Source organism: Trachurus japonicus, chromosome 22 (genome assembly GCF_045865225.1).
Source record: "Trachurus japonicus isolate A0001 chromosome 22, Traja_1.0".
Taxonomy (NCBI): Eukaryota; Metazoa; Chordata; class Actinopteri; order Carangiformes; family Carangidae; genus Trachurus; species Trachurus japonicus.
In genome coordinates, this window is record NC_140928.1 from 30,765,960 (window position 1) to 30,788,372 (window position 22,413).

The 22,413-nt window shown below is 42.1% G+C and overlaps 3 protein-coding genes across 3 annotated transcripts; 2 read left to right on the plus strand and 1 right to left on the minus strand.

Annotated features, from left to right (window-relative positions):
- Positions 1–840: 840 nt before the first annotated feature.
- LOC146964492 (snRNA-activating protein complex subunit 1-like) lies at positions 841–4,254 on the minus strand. The gene is made up of 6 exons (XM_085768127.1): positions 4,240–4,254; positions 3,573–3,728; positions 3,338–3,397; positions 1,399–1,461; positions 1,169–1,307; positions 841–939 (listed from the first exon to the last, which is right to left on the minus strand). Exons 1-6 carry the CDS (start codon positions 4,252–4,254, stop codon positions 869–871), a joined length of 504 nt encoding a protein of 167 aa, XP_085624253.1. The 3' UTR covers positions 841–868.
- A 55-nt stretch (positions 4,255–4,309) lies between these two features.
- Positions 4,310–22,124, plus strand: LOC146964493 (E3 ubiquitin-protein ligase TRIM39-like). The gene is made up of 3 exons (XM_085767730.1): positions 4,310–4,523; positions 15,307–16,509; positions 21,856–22,124. The coding sequence occupies exons 2-3, from the start codon at positions 15,324–15,326 to the stop codon at positions 22,080–22,082; spliced, it is 1,413 nt and encodes a 470-aa protein (XP_085623856.1). The 5' UTR covers positions 4,310–4,523; positions 15,307–15,323; the 3' UTR covers positions 22,083–22,124.
- On the plus strand, positions 5,146–5,737 carry LOC146964494 (E3 ubiquitin-protein ligase TRIM35-like). Its single transcript, XM_085767729.1, has one exon. It carries the CDS (start codon positions 5,218–5,220, stop codon positions 5,563–5,565), a length of 348 nt encoding a protein of 115 aa, XP_085623855.1. The 5' UTR covers positions 5,146–5,217; the 3' UTR covers positions 5,566–5,737.
- Positions 22,125–22,413: the final 289 nt, after the last annotated feature.

Here is a 22,413-nt window from a genome sequence, read left to right on the forward strand (position 1 = left end):
TAACTGGACACTCCCATGAACAAAGTCCTGACTTTATGTCACTTACACAGAGTTCTGTGTTTTCTCATTAATCATTAAAGGGATAGTTCACCCAAAATTGAAATTTCACTCATTATCTACTCACCCTCATGTGGACTAAGGGCTGGGAGAAGTTTCAGAGTCCTCCGTGCCTTCTCTGAGTTACAGCGGGGCTCCGTGCAGCACTGCATGTCCATAGGACGGTTGCGAATGGGCCTCACTTTTCTTCGTCCAAAAAGACACACCAAAAAACATCCAAATACCTCCATAGTGCTCGTCTGTAATGTATGTCTTGTATTGAAGCCCCAACATGAGAAATTGTTCCGAAAAAAATTAAGTGAGTCTATATTTTAAGCTTGTTTGTAGCGGAAGCTCCCAGTGTTGCTCTGCCGGAATCTCACGTGATTTGCGGAGCCGTGAACTGGGCGTCAGTGCAAATCACGCGAGATTTGCATTGACACAGGCAAAGCAGTGAACTGAGACACTGGGAGCTTCCGCTACAAACAAGCTTAAAATATAGACTTATTTAATTTTTTTCAGAACAATTTCTCATGTTGGGGCTTCAATACAAGACGAACATTACAGACGAGCTGTATGGAGGTATTTGGATGTTTTTTGGTGTGTTTTTGGACAAAGAAAAGTGAACTCCGTTCGCTACCGTCATATGGACATGCAGTGCTGCACGGAGCCCCGCTGTAACTCAGAGAAGGCACGGAGGACTCTGAAACTTCTCCCAGCCCTTATATGAGGGTGAGTAGATAATGAGTGAAATTTCAATTTTAGGTGAACTATCCCTTTAAGGTGTGTGTATGTGTGTGTGTGTGTGTGTGTGTGTGTGTGTGTGTGTACCTTAAGTAGCAGAGTCCAGACTGGTGAGACTGGAGATCACAGTGGTCGACATGGCTTCTTTCTCAAAAGCAGCTGATGATGAGAAAAGAGTTTCAGTCATTGAACGCATCATTCAAGACAAATGTGGAGTTCACTTCTGACTTTATCTGATCGTGTTCATCATCACAACTTTAAATTATGTTTTTAACATCAGTAGGACAGAAAAAGCAGGAGGAGGATGTTAGGATGGTGTGAACACCGTGATGTCCCTGAACCTACCACCCTCCACCTCTTCCAGCAGCATGAAGTTGGACGTGTTTACCTGAGATCCGGATGTTCTCCTTGGTTCTGGCTTTGAGTGACGGTTTACTGATCCTGGAGGAACCCGGTGTGGAGGACGGTCCCGCCTCAGCGCTGGTCAAGTCCACCTCCACCTGACGATGGCGACGGGACTTGGAGGCCTTGGAGTGACCACACAAATCAAACATACTTTTAATATTTGACACCTGTTTGATTGATCATAAGGAATAAACTGAACAGGAAGTAACAAACCTCTGCTGCTTCTCCGTACGCTCTGGACTTGATGGAGGCGAGGAGCTCGGCTCGGTTTGAACACTGAGGACACAAACAGACAGACAGACGGACGTTAGACAACAGCGCCACCTACTGGACCAGGTGGTTATTACAGCTTTACTGTTCACTGTTTAATAGTGGTGTTGCATCTTCACTGGCCACACGATTCAATTTGACTACGATTCACCAGTCTACGATTCAGTTCGATTCGATCATACGATGCATCTCAGTGCATTTCGATGCATCACATTGTCAATTTTCTATGTTGCCACACATGGCTTTTTCATTAATTAACATAAATAGTCAGATTGATATGATGACTTTTTATTAACATTACATTAAATGGAAAATATAATTTAGGTTGGAACACTGAGGACACAGACAGACAGACGGACGTTACTTAGACAACAGCGCCACCTACTGGACCAGGTGGTTATTACTGCTTTACTGTTCACTGTTTAATGTTGCATTTTCAGTGGCCACACAATTCAATTCACATATGCATCACATTCTCAATGTTCTAGCCACACATGGCTTTTTCCTTTATTAACATAAATAGTCAGATAGATATGATGACTTTTTACATTAAACGGAAAATATCATTTAAATGCATTTCCACAATACAGCAGCTTCCTTGGAGTCTGAACACACAAAGAAAAAGAAAAGGCCTGTAGTCTACTTAAAGGTGCACTTGTTAATTTCTCAAAAACAAAACGCAAATCTTGGCATTGTGCTTTAAAATAAAATAAATCACTGTCTCTGCATTTGAACAACATCATTAAACTTGAATGAATTATTTGAGTTTAAAGATCGATTATGTGACATCACTGCATCGATTCAGAATCGTACCGTTAAGAATCTCGATGCATCTTTGAAAGGATTATTTTCGGCACCCGTACTGTTTAACCTCATTTACAGTTTCTTCTTTTCCTTGTGTTTTATTTTGAAGGGTTGATCCAGAATGTCAGTGGCAGCTGGTGTAGTTTTCTCCAGGTTGAGTTGAGTTCTTACAATAAAGTTACACTCTTGGAGTTAATATCGAACGTCAGGTGAAGAGATAATAATCAGGTCTCTCAATCGATACCAGAGTATAAATATATCACAGTGTGTGATGATGTGTATTGGAGCCACTATGTCATTTTTGTGTTTAACCACTAGGTGGGGGTGTTAGGATGGGAAAAGGCATATAGGTAAGAGCATAATGAGCATCAGGTGTGTGTAGAGGAGGAGAGCAAATAGTTTTCTAACCGTGAATTAATGTGTATTGAGATTGTGTTTGAACATGTGTTTGTTACCGTTCGATGAAGAATATGGTTATGTATGAACACTGACCTGAAAAGAACAGAACCGTGTCTTACTTGTGTTAAAGATGAACCGTTTGTGTCAATAAATGAACACCATATGGAAAAGTAATTACTGAGAATTGGACATTGGTTTTGTGGATACGGGTCTGGAGAGTTTGCCTCATCTGCACACCCAAGGGACTCAAATGTACCAGTGTTTATTATTTATTTATTTAAGTCAGAAAAATGGACGATTAATGCAATTAAACGGATATACAACGTTTCTATACTTGTAGATGTTCGATGTTTGATTGATTGATGATTCAAATTTCCATTAGAACCTGAATGCACCATCAATGAGCTGCATTCAGGAGCTCCTATCTCACATGTACAAGTTATAACCAGAGTCTATGGGCAAAGATTTCCGCGGCCCAAGGAGGAAACACGTGACCAATCAGTGACTTTAGACGACGTAGAACATGTTTCATCTACATTTTTTATTGCAGGTGACACATTTAACTCACTTTTATCTCACTCATCTAAAAATATATACTTATCAAAGCATTGACCGGCCGCCACTGGATGATGTTTGTCCTGCACACTGAGCTCCAGGTTTAATGTGGTTCATCACTCACCTCCTGCTGAGACGACGTCCCCTCACCGCTGTCTTCACCTTCGTCTTTATCTGCTCCATCCTGACAAGACAGGACGGGAAAAGTTTTAGTTCATTAAATATGTAAAGATGTTTATTTTACTCCTTTAATCAACTAAACATCCATATTTTTTTGCCAATGAACATCAACAACAGTGGGAAAACATAGTAAAGCTTTAAAATAACTTCATTATCTCATCATTTAACAGGTTTCTCACCTCCTTCTGCTGCCACTTGTAGAAGTCGACCACGGTGCTGCGCAGCTGAGGGACCAGGTCTTTACTGATCAGGATGACGGACGAATCCCACGTTTCTGTTGTGGAGCTGACAGAAGATTTCAGCTTCTCGTAGAGCTTGTGGATGTTGGACAGCTCCTGGAACAGGACCAAAGAAACAAACAGTGATTGTAAAACCTTTTGTTTCTCTGGTTAAAGGTTGAAGAATTACAGACGTGGACTAAGTTGTTGGTCTGGCTCCTGTCCATGATTTTCTAATTGTAAATGTCCATTTACTCAAGTCCTGTTTCCATCAATGAATCAATGGTCTGGAATGAAACTCAGCCAACTACTTTTGGTTGTCTATAGACCTTTCCAGAGAGTATAAACAAAGACAGGTGTGGCTCATTAGAAAACGCTCTGGTACACTAAATGGAATGGAGCCTTAATTAGTATCCTTGGTAACAGCTGTATTTGTTTATACTCTCTGAAAAGGTCTATAGACGTCCAGAACCGGACAAGGCTGGACGTATTGTCTCAATGTCATGTATCAACTAATTCTGGCAGTCATATAGACGTCCAGATCAAGGCCTGGACGGGCCGACGTGATATCAACTTGTCTTGGACATCCATAGACGTTGCTTGCTCAGTGGGAACTATTTCTTCTGACTTTTCTCTGATTCATGTTCACAAAGAGAGAAACACAGAGCTGCTGCACCAAATGTTTCCATCCATGAATCAATGGTCTGGAATGAAACTCAACCTGTTTATGGTTGATAAAGCTCCGCCCCCTCACCTGATAAACCAGGGAACAGTTTGTTCTCCGTCAGTCCCAGAGTTGCAGACTGAAGAAGAGACGATCAGATTCAGCTTCAGACCAAATTAACAACTTCCTGTGAGTGAGTCCAGCTACAACACTGCTGCTTCAACCTGCTGACACTCCACACACTGAAGGTGAGTTTCACTAAAACCTGCACTCATGAGTCACAGTAAACTTCAGTCAAGTCAGTAGAGGATGGAGGGGAGCCATGACTGACTCTACTTCCTGTCTGCTGTGTTTTCAGCTTCACTCACAGACTAAATGGCTTCCAGATCAGAGGAGGATCTCTGCTGTCCGGTCTGTACGGAGGTCTTCAGAGATCCTGTTGTTCTGTCCTGCAGCCACAGCTTCTGTAAAGACTGTCTGAAGAGCTGGTGGAGAGAGAAACAAGATCCACTGTGTCCAGTTTGTAAGAGAAGGTCTTCAAGAGATGAACCACCTCTTAACCTGGTGTTGAAGAACCTGTGTGAGAGCTTCTTACAGCAGAGAGAGCAGAGATCTTCAGAGACTTTCTGCAGTCTGCACTTTGAGAAACTCAAACTCTTCTGTCTGGACCATCAGCAGCCAATGTGTCTCATCTGTCTGCATATACAAACACACAAAAACCACAGAATCAGACCCATCGATGAAGCTGCTTCACAACTCAAGAAGGAACTTGAGGAAACTCTGGAGCCCTTAAAGAAGAAGTTAAAGGGTTTTGAAGAAGTTCAGGTGAAGTTTGGTCAAACAGCAGAACACATTAAGGTCCAGGCCCGACACACAGAGAGGCAGATTAAGGAGCAGTTTAAGAAGCTTCACCAGTTTCTAGAAGAGGAAGAGGAGGCCAGGATGGCTGCACTGAGGAAGGAAGAGGAGCAGAAGAGTCAGAGGATGAAGGAGAAGATGGAGGCTCTGAGCAGAGAGATAGCAGCTCTTTCACACACAGTCAGAGCCACAGAGGACGAGCTGAGAGCTGAAGACGTCTCATTCCTGCTCAACTACAAGGCTGCAGTGGAAAGAGTCCAGCAGCGCCCCCTGCTGGAGGATCCACAGCTGGACACAGGAGCTCTGATAGACCAGGCCAAACACCTGGGCAACCTGACCTTCAACATCTGGAACAAGATGAAGGACATGGTCTCCTACAGTCCTGTGGTTCTGGACCCAAACACTGCTCATCCAGGACTCGTCCTGTTTTAAGATCTGACCAGTGTGGGACAAGGAAACAAACAGCAGCTTCCTGACAATCCAGAGAGGATTGATTCTTTCTGCTCTGTCCTGGGCTCTGAGGGTTTTAACTCAGGGACTCACAGCTGGGATGTCGAGGTTGGAGACAATACACTCTGGCAACTGGGTGTGTTACCAGAGTCTGTACAGAGGAGTAGAAATATCAGATCTGAATTATGGGGAATTGCTTTCTATGGAGGTGAACACTCAGCTCAATCACCATCAGCTCTATTCATTTATCTCCCAAAGCAGAAGAAGCTCCAGAGGATCAGAGTGAATCTGGACTTCAACAGAGGGAAACTGTCGTTCTCTGATCCTGATACTAACACACACATACACACCTTCACACACACTTTCACTGAGAAGATGTTTCCATATATATACAATGGTAGAAACCTCCCACTGAAGCTGTTACCAGTGAATGTGTCAGTGACAGTGGAGCAGAGCAGTTAGAGATAAAGAGGATGGTCATATTAATAATGTTGTTTATTTCTTAAAGAGAAAAGTCAGTGAATTGAACCTGTTAAACTGCACCTGTCCTCCTGCTGTCTCATTATTACAAACACTCTCTATTTCTCTTTGACTTCTCACTGGGTTTTATTTCTATATTTTTTAATAATTCATAATGTATTTCACTATAAGTCATTATTTGTGAATAAATTGAAATATATGATTATTTACCTAAAACACACACAACCGCAGGTCTTTGAACTCATCATGCTCCGCAGCCACTGTACTGCAGGGTGAGAAAGGGAGAAATGAATGCAATATAAAGCACAATGTGCGTAAAATCACTATAATTAATTTACTGCTTGTCTGAACATAGACAAAATAAATGTGCCACAAATGCATCATTTATTAGATCTAATAATGTAACTATATTGTAGTAAATGAAACCTGTATACTGTGTATAAACAATAAAAGCGCTGTACTTAGCCCTGTCAGATCCAGTGGTGAAACGTAATTACAAATTACATTTAATTTCATTGTTTGTACTTGACTTGAATATTTCTAACAGATATATTTGTATTTTTCTGTTCAATATTTTATGATTAAAAAAAAAAAAAGTTTTCATGCTTAAGCCTTTTGTTTCAGAAAACACTGACAATGTATCCACAACAAACAGGCCAAAGATAAAATCAGACATAAAGAACGTGAACAGAAACTTTGTCTGAACTAAATGTCACATTAGAAAGAGATGGACCAAGTTAACAGTCTCTTTTAAAGAGTTTCTTTTGATATAAAACATTTTAAAATAATAAAGCCATCACAGATGTCCAGTTTTAAACATTCAAATATTTCCTGCAGTGAGTAAAAAGCAACATCATAACACTGGCTCAGTAAGAAAACAGAGTAGGGGAGACTGGGGACAGTTGCAACAAGGGACGGTTGCAACAAGCCTTATTTCTCCAATCAGAAACATGCTAGAGTGATGACACTCACGCTGCACATTCACACTTAGACCCTCTACCCACCAATAATAGAAAAGACATATTCAGCATCTGCTCCTGCTTGTACTGAGACAAAGTTGTTTTAAGGGTATGAAAGTAGCTTTTTTCATGAGCTGTATTTTTGTCATACTGTCCTGACCTTTTGTATGAATTAATCCAAACCTACCTAGTTTGAATCACTGTTTTGTTGACTATCAAATGACATGGTTAGCATGTGTCAGTGTCATTGTGTCTAGCTAGTACATGATGTTTTGTCATGACTGACAGGGTGGGGACGGTTGCAACAACTGCCATTTGAATATGGAAGCACTATGCAAATGCAAATGTATAAAATGAAACATTTTTATCTTAAAATAGGCACAATATATCTATTTTTTTTCTTCATGATGAACAGAACAGCCACGAGAGACTAAGATTTCAAAATAATTCTCCAGATAACTACTATAATGAAATATGCAATTTGTAGTTGTATCTTATTCTATGGGACAGACGTAGTCACATATATTTTCCTTTGAAAATTAGAGAAAAGTAAATTTATTTGATGTCATACAGTGAATAAATCATCCAAAAGTAGAGTACATGTTTATAAAAGTTTCTTGTATTGCAAATAGTTCCATTCTTCTTGTCTCACACTGAGCTATTGAGTTTTATTACCACTGTTAACCTCTGCACATTGACTCAAGGCCTATGTTCTACGCAAAACAAAACTCCAACTGTTCTCTGATAAATATTACTAAATAACTAAATAATACTATAGTATTATTGTAAGACAGTGTATATTTTAGGAATACTTTGAGACAAAAATCAAAAGTTAATTAGTGAAATTTAATGTATGTTTAATATGTTGCAACCGTCCCTGATCCGTGTTGCAACTGTCCCCATGTTTGGGGTCAGTTGCAACGTCTGGATTCTTCCATTCAAATGAATATTGTGATTGATGTGTCATATGTAACCATCTTTAAATGGTATGACTAATTAGCTGACAAATGTATGTTTAATCTATAAAAGTTTGATGAGCCTAGTCCAAATAGTTTCTGAGTAACTGAGAAATATGTAAAAAGTGTTGCAACTGTCCCCAGTCTCCCCTATTTATATTTTACAAACCTTTACATTTTGGAACAAATGTAAACAGGTTTACAAATTTTACTTTTCTTTTATGTTCTATAAGATATAAAACATTCACAATTTGTCATAAATGCCAATAAAGGGCAGCAAAAACCTTAAAGCTTATAATATATGAATTACTACAATAAACCATTCCTTTAAAAAAAAAAAAAACAGGCAACATCTTTAAAGAAAAAAAATCTTCTCCTCAGAATGAACGTTGACTCCTGTGTCATCTTCATGTCCACTTTTACTTTTGATTTTAGGGAGAAAAAATAAAAGTCATGAATGTGTGAACATGAACAGAAATTAAAAATCTCCACCTGTCTTAAATTAATAAAATACTTATAAATATATATATAAATAATATATAAAGATGATTTACATTTTAACATTAACATTTTAACATTAACATTTTTAACATTTAACATTTTTAACATTTTTTAACATTTAACATTTTAACATTTTATGTTAAAATAAAACATTTAACATTTTTTTTAAGTATATTTTTTGGCTTTTTGCCTTTATTTGATAGTACCCAGTAGAGATAGACAGGAAACGGGGAGGCAGAGAGAGGGGGAATGACATGCAGGAAAGGGCTGCCCGACGCGGGATTCGAACCGGGGCCGCCTGTGGCGAGGACTGTAGCCTCTACATGGGGCAGCCGCTTTACGCACTGCGCCACACACCGCCCCCATGATTAACATTTTAAACAATAATTTTGATATACTGTCACACCTGGAGCAGCAGCAGAGCTATGTCCGGATGCTCTTCGTGGATTACAGTTCTACCTTCAATACAATAATCCCAGACATTCTCATCACCAAACTCATCACCCCCCCCACGACTGCCGTCCAGCCAACAACAGCAACTTGATTGTCAAGTTCGCGGACAACACCACCGTGGTAGGACTCATCTCGGGGGGTGACGAGACAGCGTACAGAGAGGAGGTCCTGAAGCTGGCAGCCTGGTGTTCAGAAAACAACCTGGCTCTGAACACCAGGAAAACCAAGGAGATCATCATCAACTTCAGGAAGCCCAGCACTGACCCCCCCCTCCCCCGCCCGAACTCCACATTAACAGCGAGTGTGTGGAGAGGGTCCACACCTTTCGATTCCTTGGCGTCCTCATCTCCTCATGATTGCACCTGGACTGAAAGCGCCACAGCAATCATCAAGAAGGCGCAGCAACGGTTACATCTCCTGACAGTACTCAGGAAGTACAACCTGAACTCCTCTCTGCTGCTGGCCTTCTACCGCTCATCGATCAAGAGCATACTCACCTACTGCATCACAGTCTGGTACAGTAGCTGCACCATGGCAGACAGGGAGAGGCTTCAGAGAATCATCAAGGCGGCCCAGAAAATCATTGGGGTAGAAACAAAGAAGGAAGGAAGGAAGAAAAAAGACAGAGAAAGGGGATAGAAAGAAAGAAAGAAAGAAAGAAAGAAAGAAAGAAAGAAAGAAAGAAAGAAAGAAAGAAAGAAAGAAAGAAAGAAAGAAAGAAAGAAATAGGGAAAGAAAGAAAGAAAGAAAGAAAGAAGAAAAAGAGAGAGGGGGATGATAGATAGAAAGAGGTAGATGGATAGAGATAGAGAAAGAAAGAAAGAAAGAAAGAAAGAAAGAAAGAAAGAAAGAAAGAAAGAAAGAAAGAAAGAAAGAAAGAAAAATACAGATGAAGGGGGTAGAAGAAAGAAAGAAGAAAAAGAGAGAAAAAAGAATAAAGAAAATCGATAGATAGATAGAATCGATAGATAGTTTGAATATATAGATAGATAGTTTTAATAGATAAATTGTTGGAGATGTTTACATCAAAAGTATAAAATCATTGAGAGGCTGATGAATGTGAGCTGAAAACATGTGTGTGTGTGTCTGGATGTGTGAGTCTGACGGTCTCTGTGTACATGTGCAGAAAGTAAAATAGTTGATAAGTGCCACAAAACTCCTCCCTCCCTGATGATCTGATTGATTACACCTGCGTGGCAGCCTGCCCTCAGAAGTTACCATGGCGACATTAACTGTTTACATTTTACTGTGTGGCACAGTGTTGTGTTTGTCTGTTTGTGTATGCATGCATGTGTGACTGTGTGTGAGCGTCTGTGTGTGTGTGTCTGTCTGTGTGAGTGTGATGCCTGTGTTTGTGCGTGGACACCCTCTGTCAGTCTGGTTTATCATGTGTCTGTGTGGGGCTGTGTTTAAAAACATCTTAACAAGCGGCCAGGCTGCACCTGCACTGTTCTATTTATAGACTTTGATAACGAGCTGGCCACTACAGCTGGCCACTGCACACAGAGCAGAGCAGAGCAGAGAGATTTGAGCTCTGTCCAACTTCCGAACAACAGCCCATAAAAAGAGAACCGCACCTCTTTTCAGACCAACTGGGCAAGGAGACCTTCCTGAGCGTTGTGATGTGCATTAAATATTTGTAGGGCAAAAACCTTTCTTGCCGTTGCGAGTTAGAAAAGGGGGTCATTTCTGCTTTTCTCAGAAAAACAGCTCCAACTTTTGTATTGAAGTCAATGAGCCACTGGAGCGGATCTGTCTGTTGTCTGTCTGCTGTTTTGAGCACATCACATGAGACACGACAAGTGTGGCTACAAACGGTGAGGAAATCATGTGTCTAGAGTTTAATTTGCGGCCATGGTGACAGTTTATCCAGAAATATCCAGAATGTTTTTTCACTCTCACTCTAACAATGATGTCACGCACTCTAAGCTCGGCTCGTTAAGCCTGCCACACACATAAAGATTTTATAAATCTCAACCGATTTTTTATCTGTGAGAGACCCCATACATGAAGATAAAAAATCTGTGATTGAACAGTTTTGATCGTATTGTGTGTGGTGTCCTGCGATATTCCAAACACAGCGCACCACACACATTAAGATTTTTCAGAATCTTGACCCTCCGGTCAGAAAACTCAGAAAGAGATCCGTATTGTTGTAGCTACTCTTTCGGGTCTATTTCCGGGATGGACAATGAGAGCTACGTAATTTTTTTTTTAATGAAAGCGGGACACTTCAGCCTTTACAACGATACCATCTGTGTGTGTCTGTGTGTCTGTGGCTCCGGACGCCGAGCAGTCAAGCGGCTGTCCAATAGGGAGCCGTGCGCTGTCACATGACGGGCTGTGAGCGGCGGTCACATGATCATTTAAAATGGCTGCTCTATTGCCGGCTGTTGCTGGCTATGAGCTGGGAGCAGAGCTTTCAGTCGCTCTGCTCCCCGACTCTGGAATTCTTTACCATCTCACATCCGTAACATTGACTCTCTCCCTCTTTTCAAAACAAAAATCAAAACCCACCTGTTTCAAATTGCCTATCCACCCCACCACCCCTCACCCTAACACTTCCCTTTTATTCTGCACAGTTTTATTTATTTGTTCTTTTCATTATTCATTCTTACTGATGTGTTTATTGTTGTTTATTCTGTGCTTTTTAATGTTGTTTAATGCGCTTTCTAAATAAAATTTATTATTATTATTATTATTATGAGAGCGACCGTCTTTGCTATCGGCTATCAGGAAATCTCCCGTGTATGCGTGAATGTCTGTGTGAACCTTATGTAATGCCAGGGCTGCACTGTGGCTCTCTGTGGATTGCGGAGAAGTGGCTTGTTGCTGCGAGCAGCATGCAGAGCTTGGTGAGCAGAGCTCGGCAAGCAGGCACTTCTCGGCACAACACCGGCTCTCCACACACAAGATGACTTTTGATTGAAACGGCCACAGTTGTCGGCCCCGATAATCGTAAATATTGAACATTGAACGTTTAATACTTACAATTATCGGCGCCGAACGTTTTCCGGGCCGATTGTCGGGGGAATTTTGACAATAAGATAATCTTAGACCTTAAAGTCCCTGAAAAGTGACACTGGATTCGTTTTCTGAGTTAATCACATCCCAGACATATGTCCTATTAACCATCCTGCCAATTTTGGATGCTAGAAAAATTCGTTTAGTAGGTGAAATTAGGTTTTAAAATCATGACTAAATGAGGCAGTTCTCGCAGCTCTGGATGTCTGCTGCAGGCACAGAAGCCCCGCCCACTTGCTGAGCTTCGTCAAGTTTCAACCTATGAAATAAACTAATAAATGAAAACTGTCAATCAAATGGCCTACTGGCTGGCCAACTATACTGATGCTACTGCTAACTGTCACATCGTACCCGAGCAGCTACGGGTTTGAGCTATACGCTTGAGCTGGAGTCTGAGTCCAGCTCTTATCTGAATGTCTCCGATACACACTGAGCAGTGAGGGAACTATGCTGGGGCCGCTGCCGTCAGCACACGAATCTCCGCTACCCTGATAGCGTTAGCTCGGCGGCTAATAGCCCAGCGCTAACGCGTTAGCCCGGTGAGCTAATAGCCCCATCCGTCCTGTCCCGAGCCACTGCAGCATCGGACCCACAGCTGACCGCCACAGCAACAGGAGCCTTGAAGGCTACACCGCAACAACAATGAGGGCCGCCACCATCAGCACAGGACGACGGGCCTAGCGCTAGCCGCCGAGCTAACGCTATCAGGGCAAGCGGAGATTCGTCTGCTGACGGCGGCGGCCCTCAGTTTTGTTGCCGGTGTAGCTGTTGCTGTGGCGGTCAGCTGTGGGACGGACGCTTCAGAGGTTCACCTGGACTGTGGCTGTTTTGGCTTTTAGAGTTTTGCCACCGGGCGCCAGCTGGTCCCACTGTGGCAGTCTCATTAGTTTGTTTGAATTAAAAGTGGAGCTTCATGTTTCACATAAGAGCAGCGCTGCCTCTGGGATCTGTATAGACTATGTTCAAATAACACCACATTTACATCAATAAATAAATGTTTTACAATGACCTGATAAGTCTGCATTACATTTTATTAAGACAGAGACCAAGCTAGTGGACTGGTAGCTCCGGCGGCGCTGGTAGCTCCAGGGGTAGTGGCAGCAGACGCTCGTTGGCATTCTTTAAGTATTTATAATATTACTGTGCACATGGGAGGAGTTATGAAAGTAGGGACGCCAGTGCGTCACGGCGTCCCCCTCTGTAAGCCTGCCCTTAAAAACAAAGACCACTGAAGCAGAGTGAAACTGTGAAACCCTAACCTCTAAAATTAAGCACTGTACAGAAATGAGTCTTTTTGCATGTTTTTATCAATAAATTTCGAACACTTTTATTTTGAAACAAATCTCCAATTTCACTTTCCAGGGACTTTAAGATAATCGGGCGATGTCTGTCTGTGGTCGGAAGGGGGAAAATCTGGGCAAAATCAGCCTGATTATCTTTATGTGTGTGGCAGGCTTTAGACACAATACACAACCATAATAAAGTTGGATTTTGTCAAAAAATGTAATGATATTAAAACTGCCAAATATCTGAAACTGTTGAAGATATCAATAAGATCAGTTATACGGGAATAGATTAAAAGTCTGTCTACAGTTTAAAAGTCAAATGGAGTCTGTGGGAGAAAGTATGCTGAAGTTTTAGAGGTTCAAAGAAGTAAGCAGATTTTAAAAGTTTGAAGACTCTTTCAATGCATTCCATATGGGAAAAAGTTTGCAGGTGTTCCTTTGTGGCGTCTCTTTGATGATTTGATAAAGGTCCACTTTGGGTAACCACAGGTTTGGAGTGCTGTGTCCTTAAACAAGGATGGCAACCTCAGCATTGAGGTTTACCGGAAGCCCACTCACACAGACCAGTACCTTCTGTTTGATTCCCACCACCCGCTGGAGCACAAACTGGGGGTTATTCGAACCCTACAACACCGGGCCCAGGAGGTTCCCTCGAGTGCAGATGGCAAACAGAAGGAACTAACACACGTCAAGTCAGCACTCCAAACCTGTGGTTAATAGTAATATTATCAGAACACTACAGATATGGACCTAATTGAACCAGGGAGATTATTCCAGTCAGCTGGGGCTTTGTATTTGAACGCACGTCGACCTGATTCTTTATTGATTCTAGGGATAAAAAAGAAAAGTTGACCAGTGTGCCTAAGATTGTATTGTGAACTGAAGGGAATGAAATATTGTTTCAGATATTGAGGGAAATTGAAGTAATTGCACTTAAAAATAAATAATAACCAGTGGATATGCCTTCTGGACTTGGGGGCCAGCCAGTCCAAGGACTGGTACATATGACAGTGATGGGTCATATAAGGACACCTGAGCATAAATCTACATAAACAATTATACAAGACAGAAAGAGGGCGAAGATTTGTTTCTGAGGTGCTCTGATAGATAACATCACCATAGTCAATTATTGGGAGTATCAGTTATGTTATAATTCTTTTACGAACTTGAAGTGAAAAGCATTCAATAGACCGATAGAGGAATTTCAGATGAAGATAGATTTTCTTGGAAACTGAGTTAATGTGGAATTTATAGGATAGCTGTGTGTCAAGCCAAAGACCCAGATATTTGAATTCTTCAGTTTTTACTAGTGCTGTTCCATCAAGGAAACTAATACACCAGTTGGTGTTTGCAGGTAAAGAATTAGGTTGAGTGCAGAACAACATGGTGTATGATTTTTTCTTATTCAGTTGTAATTTGTTTGAAGAGAACCAATTTTGGACTGAAATAAAATCAGATTGTAGTGAATGCTGGATTTGTGGACTATCAGAGCTAGATGAGTATATCACTGTGTCATCTACATATAAATGAATTTGACAATTAGAACAAGTTTGTGGGAGATCATTGATAAAGATTGAGAATAGTAAGGGACCTAAGGATGAGCCTTGCGGCACACCTTTATCAATGATCTTAAAACCAGACTGGCAACCTTGAAAGGAAACACATTGACTTATTTATTCTGACTTTTCTGATTCGTGTTCACAAATAGAAACTAAACAGAGCTGTGAATCAAAGATCTGGAATGAAACTCAACCTGTTCATGGTAAATAAAGCTCCGCCCCCTCACCTGATTCACCTGAGATAAACCAGGAAACAGTTTGTTCTTCGTCAGTCCCAGAGACGCAGACTGAAGAAGAGACGATCACATTCAGCTTTAGACCAAACTAACAACTTCCTATGAGTGAGTCCAGCTACAACACTGCTGCTTCAACCTGCTGACACTCCACATACTGAAGGTGAGTTTGACTAAAACCTGGACTCAGAGTCACAGTAAACTTCAGTCAAGTCAGTAGAGGAGGGAGGGGAGCCATGACTGACTCTACTTCCTGTCTGCTGTGTTTTCAGCTCCACTCACAGACTCAATGGCTTCCAGACCAGAGAAGGATCTCTGCTGTCCGGTCTGTACGGAGGTCTTCAGAGATCCTGTTGTTCTGTCCTGCAGCCACAGCTTCTGTAAAGACTGTTTGAAGAGCTGGTGGAGAGAGAAACAAGATCCACTGTGTCCAGTTTGTAAGAGAAGATCTTCAAGAGATGAACCACCTTGTAACTTGGTGATAAAGAACCTGTGTGAGAGCTTCTTACAGGAGAGAGAGCAGAGATCTTCAGAGGCTCTCTGCAGTCTGCACTCTGAGAAACTCAAACTCTTCTGTCTGGACCATCAGCAGCCAGTGTGTCTTGTCTGTATGCATTCAGAAATACACATCAACCACACAATCAGTCCCATCGATGAAGCTGCTTCAGACCGCAAGAAGGAACTTGAGGAAACTCTGAAGCCCTTAAAGAAGAAGTTAAAGGGTTTTGAAGAAGTTCAGGTGAAGTTTGATCAAACAGCAGAACACATTAAGGTCCAGGCCCGACACACAGAGAGGCAGATTAAGGAGCAGTTTAAGAAGCTTCACCAGTTCCTAGAAGAAGAAGAGGAGGCCAGGATGGCTGCACTGAGGGAGGAAGAGGAGCAGAAGAGTCAGAGGATGAAGGAGAAGATGGAGGCTCTGAGCAGAGAGATAGCAGCTCTTTCACACACAGTCAGAGCCACAGAGGACGAGCTGAGAGCTGAAGACGTCTCATTCCTGCTCAACTACAAGGCTGCAGTGGAAAGAGTCCAGCAGCGCCCCCTGCTGGAGGATCCACAGCTGGACTCAGGAGCTCTGATAGACCAGGCCAAACACCTGGGCAACCTGACCTTCAACATCTGGAACAAGATGAAGGACGTGGTCTCCTACAGTCCTGTGGTTCTGGACCCAAACACTGCTAATCCAAGACTCATCCTGTCTAAAGATCTGACCAGTGTGAGAGGAGGATACGAACGGCAGCTTCCTAACAATCCAGAGAGGATTCGTTCTTGCTGGTTTGATTCTTTCTGCTCTGTCCTGGGCTCTGAGGGTTTTAGCTCAGGTACTCACAGCTGGGATGTCAAGGTTGGAGACAATACAAAGTGGGAACTGGGTGTGTTACCAGAGTCTGTGCAGAGGAAGGGAGACACCATAAGGTCTGGATTATGGAGAATACGGTTCAATGGAGATAAATACTCAGCATTTCCACCATCAGGTCCAAACATTTATCTCCCAGTGCAGAAGAAGCTTCGGAGGATCAGAGTGAATCTGGACTTGAACAGAGGAAAACTGTCATTCTTCAATTCTGATACTAACACACACATACACACCTTCACACACACTTTCACTGAGAAGATGTTTCCATTCATTTACATTGGTGATCTCCTTCCAGTGAAGCTGTTACCAGTGGAGGTTACAGTGACAGTGAAGAAGAGCAGTAAGAGATAAAGAGGATGATCATATTTATAATGTTTATTTCTTAAAGGGACATTGTGTAACTTCTCCTGTTATCTATTCACGAAAATCGATTATTTGGTTCTTCAATCTGTTTTTCATTAACCAGTAATCCCCCCCATCAACAAACTGAAGTGTTCCTTTCAGCTCTGAATGAGCCGTTCATATCACTCATATCTCCATGGAGCGGGTAAGCTCGGTGCTGCTGTCATGTGGTGTCTCCATGTTTTTACGTTCAGTGGCAGCGTGACGGTAGGAAACCACGGAAACTCAGCGGAGACACCGGAGCTGTTGGCTCAGGTGGAGGTGGCGTCTGTGAAAAGTCACCGCGGTAATGCAGTGAGGAGGAATGGAGTGTTACACTGATGCTGCATTCACCTGCAGTCGGGCAAACGGCCGCCGCTAACAAACCAGATGTCATTTTAGTCACAGAAGTCCAGAGAAAGCCGGTAAAACGTGGGTCAGGTAAAACAATACGACATCGACATGACAACATATTGTCACGTGTATTGTTTTGCCTCGTGCTGACGGACCACTTGTTTACATAGAGGCTTGTTTATGCCGGCTGTCATCCGTCTGCCCAATTTCACATTAATGCAGCATGAAAAATATGACTGTGATATACAACCGAAACGCTAGATGGGAGGAATTCCTACACAATGTACCTTAAAGGGAAAAGTCGTGAATTGAACCTGTTAAACTGCACCTGTCCTCCTGCTGCCTCATTATTACAAACACTCTTCAGCTCTTCTCACTGGTTTTTATTTCCTTGTTCTTCTTCTTCTGTAGTTTGTATGATGGCTCATTTTATGTAATTAATCTTGTGTTATGTTGATTTTGTGTAAAATTATGAAGAGCAACAAACTGATGGTCAATGACTAGCTAGAAATCAAACAGCTGATTTCAGTGTAAACATGTCAGTTAATCATAAAAAGCTCAATGTGCATATATTCCTGTTTTTTATCAGAACAATAAAATCTTGTTCTGACTCAGTCATGTGCTGCTTTTCTGTTTGACAGTTAGCCTACACTAATACAAATACAGACAGTAGAAAGTAGCCTACAGTGAACATGGAGAGGATGAGATTGTGAGTTTCTGCAGCTCATGTGTCAAACTGATTAAGTTTATTTCCTGAGTTTGTAGCATGTTTGTGTCTCTGCTCGTGGTGTGGTGTAGTGTATTTTAGTTTAGTGTAGTGTCAGGGTTCATCCAGCAGGGGGCGACACAGGACACAGAGAGCTGAGCTGCAGAATGACCTGAAGCTACACACACTGCAAACACCTGTCTACCTGTCTGTCTGTCATGTTTATGAACTACATGCAAACTGAACATGTTGTGGTCATGAGCTCAGATGTGTTTGAATCAGGCTACAGAGGCTGTTAGCTACACACAACTGATCTGATACAGTGTAGTGTAGACACTACACTGACGTCTGTTCATACAGTGTTGTGAAAAGTATTTGCCCCCCCTCTTGATTTCTAACTTCACTTCAATATAACCCGTCTGAGTGAAGTGAAGTTGGCTGAGAGATCTCAAAAAGCAACACATCATACTACAATCTAAAGAGATTCAAGAAAAGATGGACAAACAAAGTCACTGACATCTATCCGTCTTGAAAGTGTTGCAAAGCCATTTCTAAAACTTTGGGACTCCAGTGAACCACGGGTTAGAGCCTTTATCCATAAATGGAGAAAGCTTGGAACAGTGGTGAAAACCTTCCTAAGATGCCACTGTGCTGATCCCTGACCTTTGTAGCCACCTACTGGTGTCCTTTGGTAGTGATTTAAGTTTTGTTTTCCTTAAGTTTTGTTTTTTCCCTTCTCTATGTTGTTTAGTACAACAACTAGCAGCCTGCAGTGTTCTTTTTACATTTCAGCCTCAGAGTAGATTTGTCCATGAGTGTACACTGTCATTATTTTAAGTATGTTTATGTACTGTATGCAAAATATATTGATTTGGTCTGTATAGTTCAGTTTTACAGAAACAACAACAGTAAAAACCACATACTAGGAAGACGCTTTGCCTGAGTTTTTGTTCACTATCTGTCTAGCCTTGTCCGGCTATGCAAGAGTGAGGACAGAATAGTAAAAGGACACCCACACAGCGGGCAAAGAGACAGGAATCAAACACAAAGTAGCAACTTCTAGACAGCGCTGAGTGAGTGAACCACGGGTTAGAGCACTTTATCCACAAATGGAGAAAACTTGGAACAGTGGTGAAAACATTCCTAAGATGCCACCCTACTAAAATACTCCAAGAGCGCAGCAACAATTCATCCAGGAGGTCACAAAAGGACCCAGAATATCTTCTAAAGACCTGCAGGAAACAATAAGAAAGAGACAGGACAAAAACAGCATCCAAGGTGAAAACCACTGCTGACCAAAAAGACCACAAAGGCTTATCTCATTTTTGCCAAAAAACAAAAAAACAAAACATCTTGATGATACCCGTGACTTTTCCGAAAATATTCTGTGAACTGACAAGACATAAGTTGAACTCTTTGGAAGGTGTCCATCCCATCTGGTTTGAAACTAATACAGCATTTCATAAAAGGAGCATCTTACCAATATGAGGGTGCCGATAGGGTGATAGTCAGGGGCTGTTTTGCTGCTTCAGGACCTGGACGACTTGCAGTAACTGATGGAACCATGAATGCTGCTCTCTACCAGAAAATCTTGAAGGAGAATGTCCAGCCATCAGTTTGTGACCTCAGGGTCAAATGCTGTTGGGGTCATCCATTAGTGGATAAAAGTTCTCATTGTGGTTCACTGGAGTCTCAAAGTTTTAGAAATGGCTTCGCAACACTTTCCAGATGTTAGTGACTTTGTTTTTCCATCTTTTCTTGAATCTCTTTGGATTACAGCATGATGTGTTGCTTTTTGAGATCTCTCAGCGTCCTTCACTTCACTCAAACAGGTTCTATAGAAGTGATTTCTTGATTCAACAGGTCTGGCAGTGATCAGGCCTGGGTGTGGACAGTGAAACTGAACTCAGCTTTCCAAAACACTTGGTTCATCACAGTTAGTTCATGATTGAACAAGGGGGGCAATTACTTTTTCACAAAGGGCCAGGTGGCTTTGCATAGCTCTTTGCCTTAATAAATGAAATCATTATTTAAAAACTGCACACTTAGGTTATCGTCTAATATTGAAATTTGTTTGATGATCTTAAACATTTAAGTGTGAGAAATATGCAAAAAGGTAAGAAATCAGGGATAGGGCAACAGTTCAAACAAGAAAAATGAGATAAATGTCAACGCAAGGAGTGAGAAAAAAAGCAGTAATGGATTGTAGGGAGGTTAGAGAGTACGAATCTCTGTGGAGAATCTGGTCAGAACTCTGGCTGGTCCCAATAACCTTTATTTGGATTATACACTTGCAGTTACCTTGTGTGGTTTCCGAAACAGTGTGTAAACATCAGAAACCATACACAGGTAAAGCATCCTCACATCAAGCACAACAAAGATTTTAAACTACAACTGATACATTACCAGTCAGTCTCAGCAAACAGAACTAAAAACAGAACTGCTGCATCAACAGCAATGAAACAAAGGTCTGCAATGAAACTCAAGCTGTTTTATGATTGATCAAGCTCCACCCACTCACCTGACTCACCTGAGATAAACCAGGTAAGTTATTAACAATAAGGGCAAAGTCCCAGGAACAACTTTATTTGGGCGTTGTCAGTCCCAGAGACACACACCGAAGAAGAGACGATCAGATTCAGCTTCAGACCAAACTAACAACTTCCTGTGAGTGGGTCCAGCTACAACACTGCTGCTTCAACCTGCTGACACTCCACACACTGAAGGTGAGTTTGACTAAAACCTGGACTCAGAGTCACAGTAAACTTCAGTCAAGTCAGTAGAGGAGGGAGGGGAGCCATGACTGACTCTACTTCCTGTCTGCTGTGTTTTCAGCTTCACTCACAGACTAAATGGCTTCCAGACCAGAGGAGGATCTCTGCTGTCCGGTCTGTACCGAGGTCTTCAGAGATCCTGTTGTTCTGTCCTGCAGCCACAGCTTCTGTAAAGACTGTATGAAGAGCTGGTGGAGAGAGAAACAAGATCGACTTTGTCCAGTTTGTAAGACAAGATCTTCAACAGAAGAACCACCACGTAACCTGGTGTTGAAGAACCTGTGTGAGAGCTTCTTACAGCAGAGAGAGCAGAGATCTTCAGAGGCTCTCTGCAGTCTGCACTCTGAGAAACTCAAACTCTTCTGTCTGGACCATCAGCAGCCAGTGTGTGTCATCTGTCTCCATTCAGACACACACAAAAACCACAGATTTAAACCCATCGATGAAGTTGCTTCACAACTTAAGAAGGAACTTGAGGAAACTCTGGAGCCCTTAAAGAAGAACTTAAAGGGTTTTGAAGAAGTTCAAGTGAAGTTTGGTCAAACAGCAGAACACATTAAGGTCCAGGCCCGACACACAGAGAGGCAGATTAAGGAGCAGTTTAAGAAGCTTCACCAGTTTCTAGAAGAGGAAGAGGAGGCCAGGATGGCTGCACTGAGGGAGGAAGAGGAGCAGAAGAGTCAGAGGATGAAGGAGAAGATGGAGGCTCTGAGCAGAGAGATAGCAGCTCTTTCACACACAGTCAGAGCCACAGAGGACGGGCTGAGAGCTGAAGACGTCTCATTCCTGCTCAACTACAAGGCTGCAGTGGAAAGAGTCCAGCAGCGCCCCCTGCTGGAGGATCCACAGCTGGACTCAGGAGCTCTGATAGACCAGGCCAAACACCTGGGCAACCTGACCTTCAACATCTGGAACAAGATGAAGGACATGGTCTCCTACAGTCCTCTGGTTCTGGACCCAAACACTGCTCATCCAGGACTCATCCTGTCTGATGATCTGACCAGTGTGAGAGAAGGAAACAAACAGCAGCTTCCTGACAATCCAGAGAGATTTGATTATATCTACTGTGTCCTGAGCTCTGAGGGTTTTAACTCAGGGACTCACAGCTGGGATGTCGAGGTTGGAGACAATAGAAGCTGGAGACTGGGTGTGTTACCAGAGTCTGTGCAGAGGAAAGGAAACAAGATATGGTCTGAATTATGGGGAATGGCTTTCTATGGAGGTAAATACAGAGAACGTTCACCATCAGGTCCAGAGATTGATCTCCCAGTGCAGAAGAAGCTCCAGAGGACCAGAGTGAATCTGGACTTGAACGGAGGAAAACTGTCGTTCTCTGATCCTGATACTAACACACACATACACACCTTCACACACACTTTCACTGAGAAGATGTTTCCATTCATATACAATGCTGATAACCTCCCATTGAAGCTGTTACCAGTGAAGGTGTCAGTGACAGTGGAGCAGAGCAGTTAGAGATAAAGAGGATGATCATATTTATAATGTTGTTTATTTCTTAAAGGGAAATGTAGTGTATTATCCACCTGTGCTTTTGCTTTAATATCTTAAATTATTGCATGTTCTTCTTTATATGTGTGCCTTGTCTGGAACTCAAGGAATGTGTGAATCGATGTCCTGCTTAGTGGTCATCTGACCTAATGGGGTAGGTATGGTCCAAGATGACCTAATGACTCGGATGTCTTCTCTAATGGACAAGAGACATGGGATACAGGATATGGGGTTTTTAGCTAAGTCTAAAAAACCTAAAAAAGCCTAAAGATCAATAGGTTAAGACAAAGGTCCTTGA